This window comes from Dermacentor silvarum, chromosome 4 (assembly GCF_013339745.2).
Source record: "Dermacentor silvarum isolate Dsil-2018 chromosome 4, BIME_Dsil_1.4, whole genome shotgun sequence".
Classification (NCBI taxonomy): Eukaryota; Metazoa; Arthropoda; class Arachnida; order Ixodida; family Ixodidae; genus Dermacentor; species Dermacentor silvarum.
In genome coordinates, this window is record NC_051157.2 from 28,803,301 (window position 1) to 28,826,242 (window position 22,942).

General features: G+C 42.4%; 1 protein-coding gene across 4 annotated transcripts in view; it reads right to left on the minus strand.

The window, feature by feature from the left end:
• Window positions 1-22,942, minus strand: part of LOC119449678 (inositol polyphosphate-4-phosphatase type I A-like) — a 48,717-nt gene that overhangs the window by 4,452 nt on the left and 21,323 nt on the right. For 3 of the 4 annotated variants that reach the window (XM_049665373.1, XM_049665371.1, XM_049665372.1), the window contains exons 15-25: window positions 22,207-22,384; window positions 20,864-21,071; window positions 18,142-18,314; window positions 16,549-16,797; window positions 13,256-13,324; window positions 11,834-12,078; window positions 10,050-10,184; window positions 8,047-8,165; window positions 5,650-5,715; window positions 2,278-2,384; window positions 371-525 (exon numbers count right to left, since the gene is read on the minus strand). In XM_049665373.1, the coding sequence (XP_049521330.1) occupies window positions 371-525; window positions 2,278-2,384; window positions 5,650-5,715; window positions 8,047-8,165; window positions 10,050-10,184; window positions 11,834-12,078; window positions 13,256-13,324; window positions 16,549-16,797; window positions 18,142-18,314; window positions 20,864-21,071; window positions 22,207-22,384 (1,704 nt within the window). The remainder of the gene's footprint in view (window positions 1-370; window positions 526-2,277; window positions 2,385-5,649; window positions 5,716-8,046; window positions 8,166-10,049; window positions 10,185-11,833; window positions 12,079-13,255; window positions 13,325-16,548; window positions 16,798-18,141; window positions 18,315-20,863; window positions 21,072-22,206; window positions 22,385-22,942) is intronic. The other variant, XM_049665374.1, reaches the window with a different exon arrangement.

Consider the following 22,942-nt stretch of genomic DNA (forward strand, 5'->3'; position numbering starts at 1 on the left):
ACTACATATCCTATTCCTATCCGCATGCTCCTATTCACTTTGACCAGCAATGACTACAAGCGATGTTGAAGTGAAGACAATAGATCCGCGTGCTGCTTGTCTGTGTGACTAAATGAGCCACCTTTCGTTGGTCGCCTGGCTAAACAGCATGTGGAAAGTTGAACAAAAAAAATATCTCCAACATCAATTTGCGGTGCACCAGGATAATGTTGCCACTTGCCAGCTTTCACAACACACGTTCTGCCACTGATGCGTGTTGCCCAGATTTGCCCATAAGCAGAGCCATACCTTCAGGCATGTCTCTTTTTGGAACAGAGTGTAATAAAGCATTCGTGGATCCAATGCTAAAACACAAGAGGCACAAACTCACCTTCGCATGCAGGCCACTGCCCTGGGCACTTCCTTAGAATCGAGACCAAAGTCCTGCAGCAGAATCTGCCCCTGTTCCAACGTCACGCTCACGCCAGTTCGGTCCTTGGCACTTTTGCAGCTCGTGAAGCGTAGGCCTCGCATACGACGACACGCCTGTGTAGTTGTAAGTACAAAGGTGTGCAGAAGGATGCGAGATACTCCATATATATGTAGTAGTATACACTTTTTCTGAAATGTTTCCAGCTACAACAGCACTTTGTATAGTTAATACAGTCAGCCACAAGATTTTACAGGACATGGGACTTGCAAAAAAACTGAATTCCTGCGATGCCTGGGAACATAGCCCCAAATTCAAGGTTTCAGTCTGTGGCAGTTTTTGTGACCTACATAGTTATATAAATTAAATTAGAATTGCCATGCCTTAAGAGAACATTTTTCGTGGAACCTGTGTTTCATAATCCTTCATTGCGGACTGTACCTCAAATGCATCTTGCTAGGACAGCAAGCTATGTACAAAAAAGCCCGAACTACATACAAACTTGTAAGCTTTAGGAGAATGGTAAACTGGGCAAGTTGTTAATAGTTGATAGTTAGAACATTACAAGCTAAACAAAGACAAAAGTATGAGGGGACTGAGCACTCACCACCAAATGACACTATCCTCTATCCTAAGGCAGTGACTTACTTTTTTTTTCATCTGGCATTGTTGCAGACAACATGCACTTATAGGCTGTTCTCGATCAAACAAGTGCTGTGTCTAAGCATAATAAAACAAAACCCATCACAACATCTGTGCTGAAAAATCCAGCTGTAAAGTCATACTCTTACACAAGCCTCCCTTGTCAATGCAACATGCACATTAGAATGTATAACTACTTGTTGCTGGGCTACTCGTGGTTGATACTTCTGATGATGGAAAAGATGTCCAAGCTACTTACAAACTTGCACTTCTTACAATAAAGAAGACACCCAAGTTACATACAAACTTGTGAGCTTTAGGAGAATGGTAAATGCTTTTTCCTGTCGTCGTTTTGTCACATGGTGTCACATCTTTTTCATTGTAATATGCACAATATAGATGTCACTTAAGACTTTTCAGGAACCTTTTTTGTTTCATGCTTGTGAGCAGATTCAGTGAAACGTGAGAAGATGCCCTTCTTCATGGCAAAGAAGCAGTTATCACAGAGAAGGCTAATCATGATAACTGAACAGTCATTGATTCCTTACAGGTGCCATGCAAGGTTCCTGAAAGCAACTTTTCTTGTTCATGAAACGCTTGACTACAACCATTTTGCTTATTTACTCCTCATACACATATGCTTGTGTAATTTCTGTTGTATAATACAAAGTGCTGATCTGGCTTCATGTAGCACAATGTTGCAGGCACTTCCATTAACGTGAAGACCTTTTAAGTGAAGCACATTTCCACGGTCCACCATATTTGTCTGCACAGAAGTCTACAACACATTAGACAAAGCCAATTTGTGTTCGTGAGCCAATAATTATCTAGGGTAGTTACTGCTACCAGCAGTTTACAGGACATGATTTTACATTGTGTTCTTCAAATCCAGATATAAACTGCAACAGAAATGACAGAAATTTGAGAGTAACTTGCAAAAGCTTCTGAGCACTCTATATAGATGAAGCCACTGTACTGTCAATTGGCAGAGCTAACAGAAACCAAATAAAACGCTGTTCATTCAAATGCCATCCACAACCACACTCGTACCTTCTAGTGTGTATATCAATAAGATCAAAGCCTTAGACGAGTAACAAACACATAGACCATATAGATGAAAGAAACAATAATAATAATAATTTTTTAAAAATGAATCAGTGAGCTGGACTTGCCATCAGTTAGCTTCAACAAAAAATGAGCCAGGCAAACGAATCCACGTCTCATACCTCCATTGCAAGATGAAGAATCTCAACATCCTTGCTCTTACGAGCGCGAACATGGGTTTGCAGTTGCTCTATCACATCCATCAGAGGCACCTCCCGGGGCTGTATGCCTGCAGATTGTAAATGAGACATTGAGAGTGGCCAAAACGTGCAAACACAAATTGAAATTTAACACAGGCAACCACAAAAGCATGCAAAATCATTCTCCCCACTTTTGAAGCATAAGGAAGAAGTGTGCAAGCAATCTGTCCCATAATACAGGCAGCAATATTGTATGTCCGATTATACAGGCATAAATGAGTTTACGCAGGCAAACATCTAATAGTCTTTCCAGAAGGTGGCAATGGTAAGGATTGGGAAAAATTTGAGGCATATATAGCACGGAAATCACAGAGCCAAAAACAAGCAGAATTTACCAAAAAATGTAAAATATAGTGTAATCCACTTAAAAGACATGACATATAACAATATACTGCATGTAATCATCAGCCTTTTGATTATTGCCAACTTCTGTATTCATTCCATGAAGAATGACGTTATCAATGAAGTGCATAAGACACAACAATCAAATTCTTTCTTTGGAGAAGTTTACTAGGAAAATCTGACAGTAGATAAAATTGCAAAATTCTGCTTACCAAATGACGCCGATATGAGCTGGGGTCATTTTAGATAATAAACTAACAGCAGTTCATGATTGGGCGCGAGGTTACACACAGTCTCAGAAAAAAAACTGTTAACTGCATGTGAGTGTGTGGATGCCACACGGTATTAACTTTTGCCTGCTGCGGTACAAAAATTACAGGTTTTTCATACTGGTTCATGCCAAGCATACAATTTCATTTATATAGTTTCTTAAATGTTAAAGTTAGAGGTGGGCAATTATCAACTTTTTTTAATAAGTATCAAATAATATAGTAAATATCAAATATCAAATAGTCCAATACAGACACATATATCTGACACATATATCTGTAGTAAGAATATTTATTTCGGTATATAATAAGGTACCACGCCTGCACTGATTAGTGCAAAAAAGACATAACTACTGGGACAAATGATCAGTTTTAAACACAAGACCATTAATCGTAATTTCAAAAACTGCATGGATAACCTCTAAATACCTTTAGAGGTTATCCTCTAAAGTCTATAGGGAGCTGGAGAGATAAAGAAAATAGTGCAAAACATGCACCCTTTTGGCTTAATACCTTGCCAAGTGTTACTTACGCTTAGTCTGGATATAGTACTTTCACTAACCATTTATAATGCCTGCACTATAGTGTTATGTGAATATACTACTGTTATGGGTGGACTGCACTGCATGTTGTATTGATCTGCACCTTTGCTGGCTGCCCATTAAGCTGTGCAGTGTGTACTGCAGTTATTATTACAGAAACCTTAGAACTACAGCAGCAATCAGTCTGCTGTTACCAGCACAAGTAAACTGGTGAACAACTTTCTGAAGAAATGAAGGGAAAGCTACGGAGGCAAAGAGCACTCCTGAAACAAGTATCCTATCCTCATACAGTTTAGCTTAAGCTGGGAAATGGAAAGCATTAACATCTTATTTACAGCAGTGAAATAAGAAAAACTGACCACTGAGTGTTAAATTTGACTTATTTTTGGCTATTATCATCATCATTTGGGCAAATGCAAAGCCATCACACGTGGAAGCTATGCTATCTGTTCCAAAAAAAAAAAAAGCGTTGTCATATGCTGCCCCAGAGTACCTGGCGCAGTAACACACATGCAGAAGCTCCTCCCCCGTAGCGTTCCCTTTATTGTCACAAAGTGTTGCCCGCGAGTATAATAACACAAGTAAGACCTTTCTCCCTTACAACTTTTTAGTTATAGCTCAAATAAAACTTCTTTTCAAGGCTTGTGCAAATAATCCCCGCATTAAAGACAAGCAAACCACTGGTTAGCAACTTAGACACAACAGTTCTTGTAACAGGTAACTTGAAGTAACTTGGTTATTTCGAACCTGTGCCTCTAAAATAAAAGAACAGGCCTGCACACATGTAGTACCCAAACATGTGAGCACCTTGTGACCCATAATGCTGTCGGGGTCATTTCTTCCAGGCCATGTTGTGACCATGTGTTGCAGTCCTTCATCAAACCAGATGATTGTTTGAAAAACATGCCCAAGTAGCCCTTTGTGTGCAACTTGATGCATCAGCAAGTGGCAGAAGCCACACTTAGACCTCATTTTCACTGTTATACATGGCTACCATGCTTGCACGAAACAACACAAACTTTTATGTGCTCAAACAACTACATCACAAGTTTTGAAAGTGAAGCTTTCTTTGGCTCTTGGCTGCACTAAGAGATGCAGCTCAAAGATCACTAGAAAACCAAGCTTTTTGGGAAGGTGAAGCTCTAAGTACTCTACTGAGACTAGAGGCATGCACAACTGTAATGCAGTTACTCATTGATATAGCAAACACCTGTATAAGAAATTACTGGATACAGCATAGCAAGTTTGAAATCTAATTGGCTGTGCTTGATTTTACCGAGTATTCTACTGCTATATAACAAAGTAATGTGAGGCCAAAACTCACACACAACAGAGTCAATTGTGGTGAAGGAGATTTTTGTTTTTACACTGCTTAAAATCCCTAAGCTAGCAGCAGGAAAGCTGGATCACATGCAAAAACCGACCGATAAGTACACTCCTCCATATCTCTCATTCAAAGTGCGCAAATACGTGCTTTGACTGCCATTGCCATCTATGTACAGAAAACAAATCTCATTTCGAAATTGCTAAACAATGCTCCTTATGACCTCAAATAACCTCAATTCCCACTCCATGTTACTTAAAACCAAGTGTGGGGAAAAGTAAGGACCTCCATATTTTTATAGAGGCATGATATTTGCAATTTAACATCTTTGCATTCCAGTTATCATAGCCTTTTTTGCATTTATGTTTCTTTTTCATTTAATTTGACTACAGATTTGTTTGTGACCCTTTCTCTGCATACATTTACAAGGAATATAAGATAAAAACAAAGAACGCTTTGCTCCAATTAAGACCTCGTAATATCACTGTTAAACTGCAATAAATTTATGTAGTTTCTGATCTGTCAAAGGTCTCTCGCCACATTATATTCGTGCAAGCATGGTAGCTCTAGGAAGTGCTTCCGCATCGCAATTCGTTGGGAATAGCCAAAATGCGAATTGAAACGTGTCCTTGTTGTGCACTGTGTGCAGTGAAGATCTCCTCGGCTGTGTGTGCACATGTTATTGATTAAAAAACAGCTTCACCTTACAATACACAAAACCCAGGTCTCCAGTGTTGACTCGCATGTCACGTGCAAGTGCATGTGCGTGATGATTCCCAGATTCAGAAAGCAAGCATAGCAAAAGAAAGGCACGTACGTCCCACCCACAAATTCTTACTGCGGGCTCTGCGTTCTTCTGTAATGGCCCAAGCCACAGCCGCCACTGAAGTCGAGTTTGAAGGCTATCATTCAGTTTCCAACCAAGCATTGTAAGCAGCATTATGACATGAACTCACCGTACGACGCAAGTAGTAATTGAGAAGAATCAATAGAACACGGGGGTTCAATTTTAGCAACAAACATGAAAGGCCAACCGGCAACAAGCCAAGAAGAGTACAAAGGAAATTAAAGGGGTACTGGCACACATTTTAGAAGTTGGAAAAACTCTAGTAAACATTTCTTGCATGTAAAAAGACTAAACTTAACAAGTACACAGGTTGGGAAATACTACGTGTACTTATAAGATATTTTAATTTGACACTAAAGTTGATCTTGAAATGCCAGACTTGGCGTTATTGATATCATGAAGTCGTGAAAGGGAGCAAGATTTTCTGACATCACATAGCAATAAGACTAGGCACGACAATGTTGCTCATAAAAAAAAAATTCCAAGAATTCTGGAAGTGTTTCTTCTGCCTGCACACTGCAGTCATCACAGAAATGGGGTGAGCCAGGTTAACACGATGCCATGATGCATCTGCCTCCTGGGTACTAAAACCAAAGTGGTTCACAAAAACAAGTGCTACAGTAAGTTATTCAGGGTGCTCTGACACTCGCCAGTATCTTTTCTGGGGTTTAAAAGGTTTGGACTTTTGTGCAACGCAAAAAAGTGACAAGTCGAAAATGGCATGTCAGTACTTGTTAAAATGTTTTCTAAATTGGGATTAACCTCTTCCGTGCCACGCTATTATCCTTAATTCTGACCAAAAATTACCAAATTTTTTTACTGAGAAATTCTTTATGAAAAAGAAAATGTTGGCAATATTTTAGGTGTTTATTTATTATGCAATATCTCTATAATTTATTGCAACATCAAGCTTAACAGTACTATACAAGAAAATAAAAATATTTGAACAGCACTGTCAATGAAAAAATGAAAACTTGTCCTCTGCCACTATTACCAGAAACATGCCCGAAGCCTGCTCATCAGTGGCAGTGGAACGGGTCAAATGCAAGTGAAGGTTAAGATTTGCAATAAGCTTTATATTATTAATAAGTGAAAAAGGAAATTAAAGTGGGAGAAAAGACAACTAACTGATCGCCTGTGGGAATGAAACACACCGTCAAGCAATAATTGATGCATAAATGCATAAAACTATGTTGACATAATGTAAGCGTGTCACAACCACGACATATTTCGCAGATACTAACAGCACCAATGTTCAAGAAAGGTTACTATGCAAAGTAAGCCTGTGAATTATGCACGAGCATTTGCTTTTAAGTGCGACCTCACAGCAATACGAGCATCACTGCTGCTAAGCCACAGCACGCTACAAAGTGGAGCAGCACTCAAAATAATGACAACTGGTAATGCGATTTTTTCTGGATCTTTGCTTCATGCAGACACCTATGTTGGGTCACTTTTCTAAAGAGCTGGATGTTGTCGTACATGGTCATTTGCACAGGTTATACACACAAATTTTCCTTTTGCTTTTCAGAGGACTACAGGTTGATTTATATGTCATAAGCATGCTTGGGTTGTATGAGCAAAAATACAGCAATTACTGCACAGAATTATCTAACAGCCAATCTAATGTGATGGTTGTACCACCAACTTTGAACAAGAAGATTAAGAAAGGTATCCTCAGTGACATCTGGCCACCTTGGTATTCACTGCCGAAACTGGGGCCACGTACCTGACTTTCAGTGTTGCGACATTGTAAAATGTCACCAGGACCAGCTCACACGAGAAATTCTCTAAGCTTTGGAAACGGCCAGGCTAGGCAACATGAGTTTTAGCAGGCCTTCGCATGCTTTATCTAACGAAGAAATTGATTTTCTTGTTTCTTGACTTTGCATGCTCGTGCGCGCAATCTGTATAGCTTGCAGTGACAGTGTCTGACAGACTATTCCTTTTATCATTTTTTTTTCCTCGTTATTTCCTTCTTTTGTTATAGACTGCGCAAGTATATATTGTGCGGTTGTGATGAATAAACCTTGTTGTGAGTCAGCGCCATGTCTGTTTCCTTCTTTTACTGGTGTTCCGTCTTTCGTGCTGTTTTAAATTCAACGTATGTTGTACCAACTCGCTCAAGCATCTACTTTAGCAAATATGTAACTAGTCATTGTGAAAATGTCGCTTAAGTTTAATGTGGCCTGATGGCAACGCACATAAGTTGAATCACATTACTGAAAGTGCGTGGGTAATAAAGGTATCTGATGTCTGGCAAGACTTACGTACACAAAAATGTTAAACGACTGGGTAAATTTAATACCATAAATCTCTCGTGTGGAGGAGATGAAATATTATTGGTAGCATGCCAAGTCAACTTACTCCGAGCCCTCGGCGTATCATGTTTTGGAATGGGAAATTTCTGAAACTGCTTGTGGTACTCTTTAAGCGATGCTGCTCCATCCAGATTGATGCGTTCTTGAAAGCTCTGGTCGCCAACTCTGCGCAATTTCATTAAAAACACAGCCCCATTACAAATTTAAGCAGTGACAAGAAAGACCGGAACCAACACGGTAATACTGAATGAATTCCACTGAAGAAGATATAGCAAAGAATGTTTACTGTACAAAATACAAGTGAGAGAATGTGAAAACATGAACATACTGACATGGGACACATCTTGCCAAGCTAAAACGAGGAGACATTGTGCTGTTCAGCAGGAGAAATAAGAAATTACAAATTAAAGGACAGAGCAACACAACTTGAGGCAGAGGAAGTTCATGTGCAGAACACCACAACAAAAGGGTGAGCTGTCTTGTTGCCATGTGAGGCACTTGAATATACTGCACTCTAAGAAGACCAGGTTCTGTGAGCTTATTTGCATCACAACAGTAATTATGCTGTGATTCATGTACAGTACAAGCAAACAGCACCAACAGAAAACAGTGTCATGTTAAATTCAGTAGGCATTAGCAGAGCAAGGTAAGGTTCCTTCTAGACTACTCTACCTCAGCAAAACTCAGAAGATTTAGGAAGAATATCATAAGTAAATGACTTTCCTGAAACTTGGTCCATCTGGACACTTAATAAATGTTACTGCTGCATTTTTATTGAGCTGAACCTCTGAGAAGAGACATACACCTAAGGTCTCAAGCTGCAGTATCAGCAATGCATACAGTAAAACCTCGTTAATTCGGATTTCACGGTATCGAAAAAAAAAAAATGTCAGAATTAACCGAATGCTGAATTATCAAGGATATCAAGAAAACAATAAACAAATGCTTACCACGTCAACACGCTTTTATTTGCTGAATGAATGAGCAAATCCTGTTTCTATTTTACGCAAAAGCAGTGCGGAAGCTGCAATTCTCATCATCTCGTGGTGATTGATTAGCGCTCGCTGCGGCGAAGGCCTCACGACTTCACAGCGCGGCCGCAGCGCGTGTCTTCATCTGAGATAAGCTTTTCACTACCGCACGCACATCCCGATAATTTTTTCGCCAGTGTCGCCAGGCGATGTAGACAGTGCTCTTCATCCTTGACAGATTTGTACTGAGTAAAAATCATGGACGGTGACCGTGCAGTTCTGAAGGCGCATGGCCAATGCACGCACTAGTCAAAACGAAACTACTGTTTTCTTCAACTGTGGACGAAACCACGGCCGCTATTGACGTGATCATGGATGGCGACTACGCAGTTACGAAGGCATTTGGCCAACGCGGTGCTACGCACAGCGGTAGATGCAAGAATAAAGGATTTAAAGGCACAAAAAAAGCATGACGCGTTCTGGCGGTGCTGTCATTCACTTACGATTTCCACTGATGACTATGGTGATGCGAACACCGCCGCTTCGTTTCGGTGGACGCTAACGCCGTTTTTGCTCTTCTGCGTCGCACATGTCGCTGAGCTTCGAAAGTTGTCCGAATTAACTGATGTGCGGCCAACTACGTCCAAATTAATGAGAGTTTCATTGCATTAAATAATGCATATGCCTGCCGGGACTGAAGGACGTGTCCGAATTACCCGATTTCCCTAATTAACGGGAGTCGAATTAACGAGGTTTTACTGTACTATAGTGAGCCATAAGGTAAGAGTGGCCAGCAACCTGCTCCAGAAGGTAGCAACACTGCTCATACAAAATCTGATGCCTGCCTAGTTCCAGGTAAGGTGCTTGATATATATGGTGGGTTTTTAGAACTTCAGTAGATTCACTGTTCTGCTGGCTATAGATTTAGCTGTTGGGAGTAGTGTCAGTTTACACTTTCACTTTACACACAACACCAGAAACACCTTGTTCGTGCTCTCATAGACAAGGATAAACACAGAAGGATGCAGCAAGCTCAGTAATTTAATAGAAATTACTAGTGCATTTATGCTAGACTTACTTTTCAGCCAGTGTAGCTTGCTCGTTGATGCCAACGTTGAAAAATACCGGGAAGACGCTGAACTGAAAGCGGCCCCTGTGAGGCACTCTGGCCATCACAGTCTCTGGTGTTGGGATCAGCACTGACAGGAAGACACTGAAACACGAGATTATAGTGCTGCTGTTACGAACACAGGTAGATAATAATGTCTGTATGCAACATCAACCTGGCATGCTACTTTGTGTGCTTTAAACACAGATAAAAGTACAATTTGTAACTACTACATCGAGTAACAACTGCTCCCTTCAACTGCTCCCTACCACTACAACTCCCAACTACAACAGCACCATGCAACTTGCAACTACAAGTTTTCCATCTCAACTGCAACTTGTCACTACAACTCCCTGCAACAACTTGCACCTAAAACTGCCCCTTGTAACTACTCACAACAACTGCTTCCTGAAACTGTGACTTGCAACTACAACTGCTTCCTGCAACTGCAACTTGCACCTACAACTGCTTCCTGTAACTACAACTACAACATCAATGAACTACAACTTGCAACTACAACTGCTCCCTGGAACTGCAACTTGCACCTACAACTACTCTCTGCAACTACAACTTGTGTACAAAGCTGCACCTTGCAACTACAACTTGCAACAACGACAGCACCACTAAACTACAACTGCTCCCTACAACTCCAACTTGCACCTACAGCTCCCTGCAATTACGACACGCAACTAGATCTGTTCCTTGCAACTACAACTTGCAATTACATGCACAGCTTCCGATTGCAACTACTTCCTGCAATTACAACTTGCTACAACTGCTTCCTGTAACTACAACTTGCCAATACAACTGCACCGTGAAACTACCACTGGTCCCTGAAACAACTTGCAAATAAAACTGCATTGTGCAACTTCAACTCGCAGACTAAGTTGCAGCTTAGAACAGCACGTAGCTGGTGCATTTAACTCAACTGAACCCCTTTAATAATGCTTCCTCTCATATAGGGTATAACTTATAGCATAGCACCACACAGCAATGGCAAGCACTCAGTTTCACAGCTTTCCTGACACCAGTCCATGTGAACACATTTTAAAACTATAGGACATGAAAATACTAATGCTGACAGAAACTGCACCTCGCCGCAAGTTACATTCATCAGATCTGCTAGTAGTCTCCTGATAAATACAATAATCAGCAAAAGTATATGAACCACAGATGGCGTTAAAAGACAAATTTTTTTGAAGCCGAAATCTACAGTCTAAAATTCAAGAATGCACTGTGGTCCACACTGAGCTACACAGAGAAGTTCAGGCAGCCATTCTCAGATGCAGGCTGCATGAATAGGCTGCAAAACAGTTTGTCTTTCATTGCAGCACTCCTAATTCATATACTTTTGCGTATGTGTGCAGGTATAGTGCTCAGTGATTGAAATGCAATACTTGGAGTGCATGGCAGCCGGCAATTTTGTCACCATCGGTGAGTACTGGGTGATCACCAGGAGCCCCAATGCAGTCAGAATGTATCACAAGGGCTCTCACTTTCATTGTACAAGCACAATACATCGGCTCGGTGTCCCCAGCACTCACCAGTGGCAGAAAATGCACCGGCAGATATGCACTCCAAGTATCGTGTTTCAATCAATGAGTACTGTACATGTTCACTTACTGATGCATTATTTATCCACAACTTTTAGCTAATAAGAAGGAATGTAAAATAAAGTGCAAGTGGCATACAAGATTCAATGTCACGAGCACTGCACTGCACCAAATCAAAACATAAAAAATAGAGGCACACACCGGCTCCCTTCAACGCGAGGCTTCGGGCTGCAGACATTGGTAGCCGGTTCAAGCCAAAAAGCGACACGTCGAAGGTCATCTATGGCTACGACCATGTCTTCAAGCATGGCTAGCTCATCTGCATGACAACTGAGGAGGCCGGCGAACTGGGCCAGCACCCCAAACGTGGTCAGGCAGTGCACAAACAGAGGATCTGTCTGTTGGCACCATAGTTTAGACATAAGGCCAGCCACGAGAGATGTTAGCTGAAACAGCCACAGAGAGAGAAAAGGAACAACTTAGACTGAGTTCATATGCACTAGCTTGCTGCCTTACAAAAGTTATTGGCTCACTCCGAGCTACACAGAAATATGGGAGAATGCATTTTCCATTTACATACTTCTGCTACTAGAAACATTAGTATAGACCACTCACAATGCAAGTTGCGGAAGGCACGAATTTCCGCACAATATACGCAGTAGTGCATTATAATAAAAAAAATATTTTTCAAAGGCTGTGCATATGCAAAACACATTGACTAAGCAGCCGTGTGTGTCCGGGAATCATGCATACGATGGGGACGTGCCCTCACTTTCGTTGCCAAGGTGATTCCTCCGCTTCGGAATTTATCTAAGCTCATGAATGTGGCTGATGTATGCGGTCTTGAGTTGCATTATAATCCTGATGTGTTTTCTTTCTTCTCTTCTTCTTTTACTTGTGGTAGCAGGTAATAAGAGAAGCCAGAAAGGTAAGATCAAAGTTGTAACGGCTTATGATATGTGAGGGAAAAGTGCAGAAAAAGTGGTAGAGGAGGCATTGGATAACGTGTAGTATCCGTCGCTTGCAGTATTCTGCGCAAGAGGCACATGAACAGTGGCAGTTGGTGCTGTCTGGCAAGAACTGCAGTATGTAGCCTAGCATATCATTAAGTGTCCAGCAGTTTACGAGAAAGTGTCAAGGTTACTAGTGCCACTCCTTCAGCTTAGGCATGCATTGGAGGAACTTGCTGCCTACATGCAGAGACACACTTCTGCTGAGTCAAGCTGCTAGTCTGAATGAACTTTTCCTTACTAACGATGCTGATGAGTTCACCTTCCATCAGACAAAAGGAAAATGATGATCTAATCCTCACTAATGAGCAACACTTGGCAGGCAAAAAAATTTCAGCTCAATATTGATGTCCGACACATCCCACCACAGGCATGTTTTGGCCAATCCTTTGTCTGATAAGCACCGTGCTATTATGCGTAGATTCTGTCACAGCTGACACAATAACACCTCCAAGTTTCTCCCAGAGCCTCCTCCGTATTGACACCCCCATATTGTGTCCATGATCACATTCAATATGTGCAAATATGGCAGTACAGAAATTACATACGCCAGCTGCTTACAAAGTCTATAGGTAACACTGAAGGCTCTAAATTTCTCTCTCAAGACACTCACTGCGTGAGAGAAGCAGATGTCCCGTCTCTGGCGAACAGAGTAGCTCAGAGATGCCGATGGTGGAGGTTCCTGGCAGGTTGGCACAGAAAGAAAATGAGTTCGCTTTAGTAACACATAAGGACTTTACGCCCACTTACTGTAAATGTGGCCATGGGAACACATTAGGGATGTCCAAACATTTGAAATGTCGCATGCAAATCTTCTACTTTGTTTCAAATCAAAGTACTATTCAATTCGACAATTAGATATTTGATTCAATATATGGGGGGGTCACTATGAAAATTGGATGCTGTCTGCCCTTGAGAGAGTAGTGCTTCAACTGGCCACTTGAAATGCCCACCACAAGCCAACCAATAAATAGGGCGACCTGCAACATTTTGCTTAATTACTATCAACCAAGCCTCACAAGCCTGCAAATGGTGTTGGTGTATTCAAGGAAATTGCTCAGTTTCTTTCAACTGTGTTTCCCCTCTACAGTCGACTGCCGTTAATTTGATCCTGATGGGACCAACAAAACAGGTTGAATAATCCGGCGGGTCGAATTAAACAAAAGGCAGAAAAAAAAAAAACCTGTCAGCCCTTCCACTGGGGTGAAGATGGAAGACCACTGAAGCTGTACTATGGTGGGAATTATGTATTTCCAATTATGACTATTAAGATTTGATGGTGTAATTGGTTATTTGAACTATTAAAGAATGAGAAATATATATGATCCGGTGGTTTTCATTTATTTAGTGGCCACAGGGACCATGGCCTTATGGTCGCTACGGTACACCGCCATAGGGTGCACGGCAAAGGTTGGCACGTTCTTCATAAACACGTCACCAACGCGTTCGGTGCGAAAGCGGGCAAAACGCCACCGCAGTTGACAACAGTTGTGCGCATTGTTTGTGTGATCGCACACAACCGCTGTCAAAATGCTGGCTACGTGACGGAACGGCTCAATGTCGTTGTCGACACTGTTAGGGGAGAGGCGGGTGAGAGCCCAGAGAGAGTCGGCCGCAAAGGCCGTAAGGGCTGCGCGCATGTGCCGCAGTGGGTAAAGTCCCTATATAGGAAAAGTACCACCATTCTTTGATCAACGCTGCTTCTCTCTCTCCTGTATCTCCGATTGCACGATGATAGCACGCGCTTTCACTTCTTTATATTTTGTTTTTTTCCGCCTCAAAGCCATGTTCAAGGTCACTCTGCACAGTCGCCGGCGGCGGCTGCGGCGTGCACCTGGCCTGAAAGCTTCAACAGGAATTTTCTAGGGGCGCCACCGTCGACTTGGTTTCGCAAGCAAAAAGTAAAGAAAAAAACAAGCACTTTAGGAGAGGAGACGGCGGAGGAAAGAGTAGATGGCGGTACTTTTACTATATAGGGACTTTAGCAGTGGGACAGTGGGCACGCACACGCAGTCTAGGGTGCCTCGATGCCCTCCTCACCCACCGCTCCCCTTCCACTGGGAAGTCGAGTTTGCTCTCCGCCATGCGTTCGCTCCCCGTGAAAGCGCACGTCCCTCGCGCTCGCGCGCTTTCACTCACAGCACATAAGTCGTGTGCCGTGTTTCGCCATGCATTCTCCGCCATGCATTCGCTCCCGTGAAAGCGCGCGCCACTCGCACATACAGCATACGGCCAATGAGAGTTTCTTTTTTTCTATTGCTGGACGCGACCATCGAAGAGTGAGCCCTTAACAGCTTCGCTGTAAAAAATGCCGAAACACGCCGTTGATTCACTTGGCAGTATTGCCTTTAAAGTTAGCTTCGCCGCAATACAGCCGTCTTATGCGGTGAAGCACACCAAACTAAAAAAGGGTGCCATTTTACGGGACATAGCACGTGTTCCTTCATTTACACAGGCACATGCGCCATCTCCGGTCACAGTACGAGCACCGAGATGCCTAATAAGCTTACTGGCAGGCGTCCAGAGCTTTAGATAGAGTGAGTGAGTGAGTGAAATAACTTTATTGAGGTCCAGAGAAGACGCAGGGGACACCCCGCGCCACCCGGCTAGTCCCACGTAGGGACCGGCAAGCCGAGCTTGACGGCCCGATCGCGGGCACTCTGGACGGCCAGGGTTTGGGACGGCCAGGGACCCCCATTATTTTGTTGGCTCAAAGTGCCTCCTAGACTTTGAGAGTTTTTTCATCTTACGGCCATCCTTTTTGCTAGCTTTTCTGAAACACAGATTCTTTCTCTGCTTGTCGGTGCACGAGGCGTGCGCGCGCATATAATTAAGGAACGCGTACTAGGCCTCGTTAACGGCTTCGTATACGAGATACGTATGGAGGGCAAAACGAGGGCTCAAAATGCCACAGCAGCATCAGAAACAGCTCTGAATGGCGGCCAGTATGCTTATTAGACGTCTAGGTGCTCATACTGTGACCGGAGACAGCGCGTGCGCGCCTGTATAATTAAGAAAAGCGTACTATATCCCGTGACAATGGCCCTTCCCATTTTTCGTACGCTTCACCGCATAACACGACTGTACTGCGGCGAACCTGACTAGTCAAGTTCAAATTATTTGGGGAAGGCCAATTTTGAGATCAAAATAACGGAAGTCTGGGCCCATTGTAATGTATGGGCGCTGACCAGGACCTTCGGTTGGGCTCGAATTAATCGACACATCTAATTAATCGAAGTCAAATTAACGGAAAGTATTGATAAAAGCTTAGCAGTGGGTTAGAATAGGGTGAAAAAGTTTCAGTTGTTAAAAAAAAGAAATGTAGGACACTTAAGTTTCACCTTTAAGAGTGGAACGCGATAGCATTCAAAGATCTCCGACTGCTTCTCACGCTTCCCGGCAACTGCAGCTTATGTAACCGTAATGTTTACCGGGAAACGCTGGCGGCGAACACTATGCGCGAAGGTGAGCTTTCTGGTAGAAATGCGGCCTCTTGCGTGGGCCGATCTTTTGTTACTGTTTCGCACTTTTAATATTTAAGTCTGAAAATATTTAACATAAAAGGCATGTGCTGTCGGTGTTTTGTTTCATGACATTCGTTTGTGGGCTGTCATTCTCAAAATTCCGAGGACCAACTTTGTCAAGAATATAAGACCAGGTATGAGCAACTTTAGTGATAGAACTTCAGTGCCGGCCGCATAGAATATATATACAGCAATTTTTGTTCAGGGGACGTCAACACCGGCTACGGCGCCGATGCTGACACTGATTTTTTGCGACACGGGGCCATTAACGCTATCGTGTTAAAAGTGGGAACAATACGACAGATCATCGTAACACCTATCACTGGTGACAACAGTCCTCTGAGCACAATTACATGCCACATAGTTCAAATGCAACCAGTACCTTGAGTGAGAGCAATGCATAAGTGAACCGGGCCACTTTCTGGAGGCATGCCATAGATTGACGCAGCTTCCGCACACTCGGTGCCAATTCGACCTGCCAGGGTGACAAGTCACCCGGTGTGCTGCACGGGGTCAGGGGGTCAAGCAGCTCTGCATCGTCTGCATGCTGATCATCATCTGCATGCGCCAGATGCTGCACCCTCCCCACCATGCACATGATGCTGGCACGGATATTTAGGTGCGTCAGGTCCTGAAAGATAGTACAGTCAAGTCTCGATTAAACGAAACCTGATTTGTGCTTACGATTACATGACACACATTCATAGAGCCTAATGTGTTGAAAACCTCGAAGCAACAAATGAACTCTACTCGTCGAAATTAACTAAGTTTTAAGAAAAGAAAATATGCACAAAAAAATATGTCACATGAAACCTGTTGTGTCCAAATGCCAGGAAATTCGTTCACATATTGCAATGGTTAAGCACATTACCATGTCAGATTGAGGTGGGTTGTTTTCTTCTTAGAAAACTTTCAATTGCAGTATTTCAATTCTGCAAGCTCAATTTCAGCTTTCCAGGTTGCGTCAGCTGCTCTATTACAGCTGAGTTTAAATGCCTGTTGTCTTCTCAGTGCAGCCTTAGTCCGAATTCATCAGTCCCAAATTCTTCGGTCCAACAAAGCCCATGACGGTAAAAATTAAGTTTTCATTCTCTCTCAAAATAAATACTATGTTATTTGCCTCAGTGTTCTAGATGTTTCTGATTTAATAACTAATTCTCAGGGCCCTACGACTTACCTATACTGCTTTAGCAGTGTAGGTAAATTTTTCTTCAATTGGTAGCCTTGTTTTTGTTTTCTTGCAGCTACAACACAATTTTTGATTTTTTGATTAATGTGACATATACCTAAATGCCTCAGGACAAAGAGCATATCCTTAAACCGTGCTGGAAGAAACACTAGGAAAACACGATGTTGGCATGTACACATGTTTGACCAGATAACATCATACACATTAAGAAAAGCAAGATACTAGTAGCAGAAACAGGATGGACAGATATTTAGAAGATGCCCCATTGTTCAGACAGGTTTGTGACGGATGTCACTTTGCGATAGAGGAAAATTGAAGTATTATAAATTTCTTTCATACCCCAACAGCTCCGTCAACCCCCTCCGTCATTTGCCATTGGGCAGAAACAATGTGGCACAGAATGTGGCCCTCTTGTGGTACAGAATTCAAAGATGTTTGGTAGTTATAGAAACCATATCCTTTCTCCAACACCCTCTTTCACGTTCTCTGGCCATGTGACAATCCAGGTAGCCATGAAACATTGCACCAGTTATAGTTCTCGCAGCCATCTCCTTTCTCTTGCTCACTGAATTCATTACGTGTTTACTTTGTTAACAAAAAGTTCATCATCATCATGAACTATCAAAAGGATGCAGGTAACTTATCCCCCATTTGCATTATATGCAAGTTTCCTCTTTTCCTTCTTTTTCCGTCTAATGATTGCCTCTCGGATTATGCCTGGGGTTGTACAACACGTTAAGTTTTTGTAGATATGTAATATGCACTCATGTGAAAAAGGGTACTCACAAGAGGCTCAAACTCCTCCGAAAGACCAGAAAAACGAGACTCCTCAGTAGAGTACATAGAGTCTGATTTGTGCAGCTGATGCATGGGGCGAACATGAGCCCCACACACATTTCCATTGACCGACACTGTATCATTGGGTGCTTCATCACAGGAGGACTCGTCAGATGGGGAACCTGCAAGAAAACGAATTTACGAACATGAAATAACAGGATAATCATATCTTCAACAGGAGATAATAAGAGATAATTTCTTACATGAGAGAGATAACTACTATGAAAAATGTTATGCATCTTAAAATTGAAGCTATACCATAGCCATTTTCGTATAAATATGCATATCATTGCAGGTAGAGTATGCAGAGTACGCTTAAATAGAGTGATCCTTGAGCATTCGCTCCCCGCTGCGGACACTTTTCATGACAGCGTCGTTCCACTGTAGGCAACACTATCAGCTGTGGGGGTGGAGTGGATGCAAAAGCGTGGATGGCTTCACTTAATACGTACCGCCGATGTGGAGGTATTGTCGACACGGCACAATACCGTACCGTATCTTTCATAGCCAACTCACAAATTCAACAAAATAAATTTTTTGTCTCATTAAAATTTGGTCTTACCTAATGCCCGACAATTCAGAAATTTTTGCAGCCCCTTCCGTGGAAGAAAAATACATCAGTGAGTGTACTTATTTGCATAAAAGGTCTAACTTCAATGTAACGAAATTTAGATATAACGAAGCAAATTGCCTACTTTACCGACTTCGTTATATCAATGTTAAGTTAGGGTATGCAGAGTGCGCTTAAATAGAGCAATCCTTGAGCATACATGCAACCACACATTCCTTTTACAGATTTAAGTTTTCATTCCACAAATCCGCTCTTGGACTGATCAACTTGTTGTTGCCTAATTCAGGCTGTATCTGTACGTTATCTGGAAACACCTCAATATGTGGAACCTTGATTATACGTCCCCCGGTTATGAGACGACCTGCATTTTACGACAAATTGGTTTGGTCCCGGCGAAACCCCTATAGAAATAATGTATTAATAAACCCGATTATATGACGCAATTTTACACTGACCCGCCTTGTACGACGCCTCTCTGGTACCGTCAGTGAAAAAACAAAAAACAAACAATAATAATAAGGTTCTAAGCAGACGCAGGCTGGCATGTAAGCACACTGCAGGGGCTGATAATGGGTGTGCAATAGCGTATTTACCCGAATCTAACGCGACCGCGATTGTAACGCGAGGGGCAACTTCCCAGTCACACGAAATAAAGAAAATAAAACTACTAATGTAACGCGAGATGAACGGAAAAGGAAATGGTACCTTTATTCAAGGAATCATAATTCAGAAACGTTCTCTACACTCATCATAGTCGTCTGAAGAGGAGACGGAGCTTTCCTTGGGCGGTCTTCTCGGGCGATCACTTTCGCGAAATTTCGCGTGAATCGGCACTGAAAGCGTCCTCAACAAGTGTTTCTGGCGCTGTCCTAAGCTCGCTGTCAGCGCCAAGAGAGCTGGCGGCAGTATACTTAAGGGGGTACGAGGACGAGCCTAGTCTCGCGAAAGCGAAACTATCTCCAAAAGTGATCACCCGAGAATTGTCATCTTTCGTGCCGACGAGCTTGTTTGAGATTTAAGTACTTCTTAAAAGACCGCAGAATCATTTCATTTGGCCACCTCATGCTGCACCAGGCCAGCTCATGCTGCACAGAGCCTCGTCGACTCGTCGACTCCTTGACATCGAGACACCAAGCCGCAGCGGACTCTCCCAGCTCTTCGGCCATCAAAATTGCTCGTCCCTCAAAGTGACCGTCATACCGAAGGCGCTACATCACCATAATGTCGCGAATGAACAGAGTCGAACCGCTAAAGCCCGTAGGGTATTGCAGCATCGTAACCAGTCACAAGCACAGTAAAACCAGCGTCGATTCCAACCAAAAACAAGTTCTGACTTCGGTTGACTTGTCTATGGATTACATCGAGACGTAAAGTTACAGGTTGCCAACGTAACGCTAAAAATCGCGGGATTCAGAATATTCGTTTCAAAATGGTTAATTTTGCCGTTATTCGAATGTAACACGAGGGTCGAGTCAAGCAACGAAAATTATGAAAAGAAAGAACTCGCGCTACAATCGAATAAATATGGTAATTTTTTAATAATTTGATCTACCTTCCTTGGAAGCAGTGAAGGTTCGTGCCGCAGGCTTATTCAGGCAGTCTGTACCCGTTTTTACGGCAAGACTAAGCGTCACTGCCGATATTCTTAGTTTTTTGATTATACGACGCCCAGATTATACGGTGGTTTTGCGTGGTCCCCTCAAAGTCGTATAATTGGGGTTCTACTGTACATTAGTGATATTGGAAAATCAGTTCTGCAGAAGCTCGCAAGGTGGAGGAAGGTTAATGATTAGTGATCTTGCCTCCTGTCCTCTTTAAAATGAGGCTTCACTGTCTCGTAATCAAGCTTGTGACCTAATGCTCAAAAGCAAAATGCCATAACCACTAAGTGACCACAGCAAGTGGACTGCCAATGTTCAAGGTTTAACTGTATCACAAATGCATCTTGCTCAATGACATAGCCTGATACATTGATGATGCACATCGTGCTTAAGTTGACAAAATGACAAATGTCGCACAACATAAGTGTGATCATGCTTAATCTGAAAAAAATCTTCAATGCTGTGAAGATCTAAAAAGAAAGCAGGAACTTTTGTTTACCAGATGATGCGCATGGCGGTGCAGGAAATTCTCGTGGCAAGGATGCTGACTTGAGTCGTGCTATTGGTGGAGGCCGTTGGGTACGCTTTGGAGAGGTCTTACCGGCACCAGAAATGTCATTGCTTGGCTGGATAAGACGAGCCCCTTCCCAAATAGTCAGGGCTTCATCGACCAATGTTGGGTTGCAAAGTGTTGTCAATTGCTTGGCCTGAGTGGGAAGACAGCAGCGAAAAGCATAAAGGCATCACCCAGGGTGAACAAACTACAGACAGTAGATGGTATCGCAACATGAGTTGTCGAGCCAAATTCAGACCACGCTTTCAAAACATGCGACACCATAGATTGGAAGAGATAACTCAGCACTTTCTAAAATTGCACATTTCTGATTTTACTTTCCAGTTAGACTGGTATAGCAGCAGTAGCACCGTGTTTTCATCCCTTTCTTTCTTTTGTCCAAATTCTACCTTCCCACTGTTAGTTTAATCAAGTCCAACTAGCCCAAACCTGTACCTCGCTTTGTTGCTTTTCAAACAATGACTGCCATGGCAACTATGACCTCTTCCTCACAAACCCGCAAGAAAAAATGGTCAACTAGAATATCATGACATGTGATGTTAAGTGTCCCCAAATCTGAATGACAATCTGCGAAATTTTGCAGCAGTCACTTGTTCAGCTTGTTTCAGCATGTCTGGCCTATATTCTAATGCATGAAAGATGAATGCTAAACCAGGCAGTAGAGCAAATGTTTAAAAAAGCATGCTATAGGCATTATTTAGCTATGCCTTAGGCATATTTTAACCATTTTATTGTGTAAAGCTTGATCAGCAACAGGCAATAAGTCAGAATAAGCCATGCTGAATGCCAATTGGTTGAGCATCAGATCATGCTAAGCATTTTAACATGTTTCCTCTCTCGATCCTGGTTCTGTACTAAAAAAGCTTACTGTTCTCTCTGTCCCAAATTTTTTTTAACTGAAGTTTCACTCAACAATCTGCACATGCTTTCAAGTTACATTCTCACATGCTTTTTCATGCTTTTGAAAGACGCTGACAAGTTTTGTGACCGACCAAACACTAGCTATGCCTGCACTTCATATCTTAATGCATTATCATGAAAGACTTTGGGTCAGATGAATCTTAATGCAGTAGCACGAAATACTTTGGGCAAGACGAATCTTTATACAGTAGCATGAAAGGCTTTGGGCAAAACAAATTTTAATGTAGAAGCATGAAAAAGCTTGGGCCAGATGAGTGTATGCAAAAAGCACCCGCTGACAGTCATTGCATGTCACCTGCACCTTTGTGCAGCAGCATTAAATGCAGCACATGCGATATACGACAGACCTTGTCACTAATCTTGGTGGCTGCAGCCTCCATGCCTGTGATATCCTTGAGGTCAGCCAGCTGCATGAGTTGCTGGACGTCTGCTTCAATGTCTTCCCTGATATGTTCAATGCTGAGCACAGCTTGAGCCGCTATTGATAGTCGATCAGGACCCAGTATGGACGGCTGACCCTCCCGCCTGAACAGCAAATGAAAGTCACTGCACTTTCTGCAATTTAAGCAGGCAAACCTTCTCGAATACTAGAATGAAGCCAATGTGAAAGCTGCAAACACCGTATTCCCAGAAGTTTATGACAGTTTCCAATAAATCAAGAAAGAATGCATAAGATCACATCATACCAAATTAAATCTTTTTCATGGCTACACCAAACTACACCACTAGTGAAAATTACGATGATTATCTTCCTTACCTTCACCACCTTAGAGTATACCATATTTACTCGCATAATGAACGCACTTCTTTCCCGGAAAATACTATGCGCATATGCAGGGTAAAATTTTGAGTGATTTTTTTTCCCCACGGCCACCTCTAAAGAATTCGCAGTTTCGCCCAAAAGGCAAACCATCGACTGTGATAGCAAATGCGTAGATAGCTACATGAAGTAAGGATAATAGTTTTATCAGCCGCATAACTTGCAAACATTCGCTAACTATGTAAATTAACAAGCATGGTGTCAGCGCATACAGGAAAACATGAAAACATCGCACTCGTTGACTGCAGACACTCGCTGTCAAA